We start from the raw sequence: 4,120 nt of genomic DNA on the forward strand, positions 1-4,120 counted from the left end.
GGTTGAGCGAGGCTGCTCACTACAAAACTTCCAAGATATCCTCCATCTCACGACATCAGTAATTCAATCATCAAACTAGAGGTGCTCACCACATGAACCGTCTCTACATTTCGCTCGCCCTTACAAAGCGCAGTGGATACCTCTCCACAGCGACAGTCTAATCGTCGTACCCATCACCAGTCCGTCTGCTCATCAACTATAATTATCATCCTTGATCAGCAGCCTTTATCACAGCTTGAGCGGTGAGCATCCTGCCCACGACCAGCTGGCAAAGTCTTCCCTCCTTGGAGCATTTCCACAAAACTCTTCCTATGAATGCAGAACCGACCACTGGCACCTCTCTCTGACTCCACACCGGTCGTGAAAGCCATCCTGTCGCCATTATTACTTCCGGGCTGTAGGGGACCATGCGGGGTTTTGAGAAGCAATCAGCTGGGACACAGTGCGAGTGGTAGGCTATGGATATTGCATGACATTACTAGCGCAGCGAATATAGAGACCGGGTCATGCGTGCAGGCAATGAGGGAAACACTTAGAATGGCTTGCTGTAGATGCTCTAATTACAGACAGATTGTACTCTCTTCGACTTATTCACTGTCTGGGATTTCGTGATATGTATGCATTGTGCTCCGTTCACCTGATTCCCCATCCGGGATCGAGTCAAGTATACGTAAATACCGAACGTCGTAGGGCACGGCACGGTATGGTATGTACGCATCCATCCACCCACGTGAAGCTACCTACCCATAGTCACGATTACTCAACAATGCGCTCTGACCTTCCCTCCACCCCGTCACTTCCTTCCTTCCCTTCTATCCTCCTGCCCCTTTCCTTCCACAAGAACATGACAACTGGTCGGGTGAACCGCTCAGCACCACTTCCATGAGGACTCGTGACGTTGTTCGGTCTCTATGATCGTACCTTCTCCGACTTCTGTGACTTCTTACTCGAATGACTAGCTACCCAGCTGGCTCCGGAGCCTTCTCGCTTGCTCGCTAGCCTCGATGACGGTGCTTCGTTTTTTTGCTTGTGCCCTGGCAGCCCGGTCCGGTCCAGTCCAGTCAAGCGACGTCGTTCGGTGTCCGCTTGTCTGCTATGGCTATCGTGGTTGTGGAGGAGGAGGAGGAGGAGGAGGTAGTGGTGATCACCATGTAGATAGATGGACAGGACGGGGCGGGCGAAGGGGAATTTCCGATCCAGGTCGCTGGGTGGGATAGCATAGCGTGGTTGCGGGAGAGAGGTTATGATAGCTAGCTGGTCAGCTGGATTTCGCTGTGCAGGATTTATCCTATCTCAAAAGGGATTCGGTCTTCCTTGTGGGTCAGTTGCGTGATATTATGAACGTCTGACGAGAAAATTGGTGGGTTGATGCGATGACTGTTGTGCCCTCTTCAGCCTATATCGAGTTTCTGCAAGAAACAAGCTTGATGTTATCTCCCAGAGTATACAACAACCCATTCCTCAGACAAATGCCGTTCCAGCAAGCCCTCAGCCCGCCGCATCCGGGGCAACTAAACTGAGCATCCCCATCGCCATGCAAGCCTGCTGCGCCTTCTCCACTTCCTCCCTCACTCGCTTATGCAACTTCTCCACTCGAGCCTCTAGAATGACACTCTGGTCTAGATGCCTGGAGTACAGATCCATGATATTCATCGCCACCTCGACACATATTGGCACGAAAGATGTCTGGCTGATATTCTTGTAGAGCCAGCGCATGATGGGCTGGAGGGTATTTTCGTCGCGCTTCTCGAGAGCGGCGCGGAGAGCAGAGCGGTACCGGAGCGTAGTTAGGAGGTTGATTATGGTCATGGTGTTGCCGCCATCGAGTGCTTGATCGAGGGCTTCGCGGTACCGGCCTTTATGCAGGAGGTGCTCCCACTCTTTCGGTTTCTTCCTCTTACTGCGATCATTGCCTTCGATGATGATGTCAGCGCCTTCACCTGTAAAGTCTCGGCCTCGAAAGCGTTTCTCCCAGCCGCGAGGGCGCTTCTTGGCGATTTTGCGGTCGTGCTCCTCGATTGTGCCGGCGAGGAGGGCCTCCATTTCTTTTCGGCGTTCGCGCTCTTTGACTTTCTGCTCGCCTGATAGACGGGTTTTGATGGAGAGGAGACCAGATGCCATGCCGACCGCTATATGTTTGTCTTCTTGCGCCGGGCCGGAATTGATGATGGCCAAGGAGAGGATAGGAGAGGGATATTTGGAGCCAGCTACGACGTTCCAGCCAGTGGTTTCGAATATCTTCATGTGGCCGTCCAGACCACCAGAGACAATGCGCGAGCCATTGGACGCGTGGGAAAGTGCTGTAACTGTTTTCTGGTGGTTTTTGATGACGTGAAGCGGCTTCATAGCGATAATGTCGAGTACTGTAATGTGATTCTCTGCTGCTGCGAGGATAGTAGTACCGGAAGGCATTGGAAGGACTGTCTCAACGGCGCCGGTATGCTTAAACGTCATGACAGCTCTCTCGCTTGCTCTTGGATCCCATAATCTGACCGTCTGGTCATAACTGCCTGAAACAAGAAGGTTGCTGCCATTTTCTGGCATGAAGGCACCACTTCTTACGTAGTCTTGATGGCCGAGGAATGTGGTGGCACTCTCGGAGCTGGGTAGGTCCCACAGTCGTACAGTTTTATCGTCAGAAGCACTCATCAAGGTTGTGGTATCTCGGGGATGCCATTTCGTGCTCCAGACCGGTTGTTTATGCTCTTTCCAAGTCTTCAAGATTGCACGGCTGTTTACATCGAAGATCTGTATCGCCCCTGTCTCATCTCCTGCCACAACAACTCGTCCATCGTATCTGATCTCCCCACTATGGGCAGTGTCGTCGAAGCGAGTTATGGTCTTGAGCAGTTTTCGCGTGCGATGGGAATAAATCTGCAGTCGTGCCCCGGTCGTAACAGCAAAAGTGTCTGGTGATGCCTGAAGGGGGTTGGGATGAGGAGTAGGCTGTGCAATATGCGTTACCGCATGTGAGGTGGGCGATATCAAATTGAGTGGGGATCTGAAGGTGCGCCAGTATGTCTGCTCAGGACTGCGTGAGGAAGGTTTTGCTGGAAATGTGACCTGCGCTACTGGCTGAACTTCAGCTGCCATCTCAGCACAGTAGGTAGCACCTACACGCAGCTCATCGACACTGCATATCACTCTCTGCTTTGATGCTGATTTTCAAAAACTGATCCAGCAAAAAGTATTTAGAGTTATTGCGGCCTCGGTTAGACTCACTGCTAAGCTAGCTAACTTGAGCGCAGGCAAACTTAAAGTGCACCAGCGCCAAGTTGTGTGGTGTCGCAGAAGCTACTAGTACTACTACACTACTAGTAGTACTTCATTGTCTCAGTGGGTCAGACTACCTAGCCAGGTTCAGCGATAAAAATAAACTGTGTATAAACTGCATATAAACTGTTGAGATGTATCAAAACAGTTGAATCATCCAACCATACTGGGGCTGTTGATTTTGACTTTTGTTGATTTCTACCAACTGTCATTTTCATTTTCAACTGTTTGCTTATCCAACTGTAAAAAAGCTAAAAACGGTTGGAATTGCATAACAGTTGAAAACGAAAATGACGGTTGATATTTGGTTGATAAACGGTTGGCAAACGCGACATTTAGAGTAACTATTCTAGATTCATAGTAGGGAATGCATGAATGCTTCATTGGACTTTCGACCGAGGCCCATCAGGAAAATTGGTGTCACTCTTGGCATAACTTTTGATGACAGATTAATTGGTACTGGCACTGTATCATTTTGTCGGTTATACTTCTCATCTATTTCATCACATAGGGCGGTGCCAAGAACGACACCAGTTGTTTTCCACGGGCAGTGGTGCCCTTACCGGGTCGATCCTGATTCGGGCCGAAGCTCCGTGCCAAAATTCTGTGCAGTTAAGGATTCTGCATTTCTACCCTACTCCCTCTAATAGGGTATAGCCTTCCCAAAACGCTCTTGCAAACAAGTTACTCTATCTGGCATGGTAGAGATAGCATTATTGATCTCCTCCAGGGTGATTTTATCCTATTCCTCCTGGATAGCCACCTTCAGCGCCTCAGTTTGAAAGATCACCCCCTGATTCTTCAAACGCTGCTTAATAATGCGCCAGATGGTCTTAATAGGGTTAAG

At 50.0% G+C, this 4,120-nt stretch overlaps 1 protein-coding gene across 1 annotated transcript; it reads right to left on the reverse strand.

Moving 5' to 3' along the window:
* Positions 1–1,488: 1,488 nt before the first annotated feature.
* EPUS_03100 (uncharacterized protein) lies at positions 1,489–3,093 on the reverse strand (the record flags this gene model as incomplete). The annotated part of the gene is made up of 1 exon (XM_007802850.1): positions 1,489–3,093. The coding sequence occupies one exon, from the start codon at positions 3,091–3,093 to the stop codon at positions 1,489–1,491; it is 1,605 nt and encodes a 534-aa protein (XP_007801041.1).
* Between the last annotated feature and the right edge of the window lie 1,027 nt (positions 3,094–4,120).

This window comes from Endocarpon pusillum (assembly GCF_000464535.1).
Source record: "Endocarpon pusillum Z07020 unplaced genomic scaffold scaffold1818, whole genome shotgun sequence".
NCBI lineage: Eukaryota > Fungi > Ascomycota > Eurotiomycetes > Verrucariales > Verrucariaceae > Endocarpon > Endocarpon pusillum.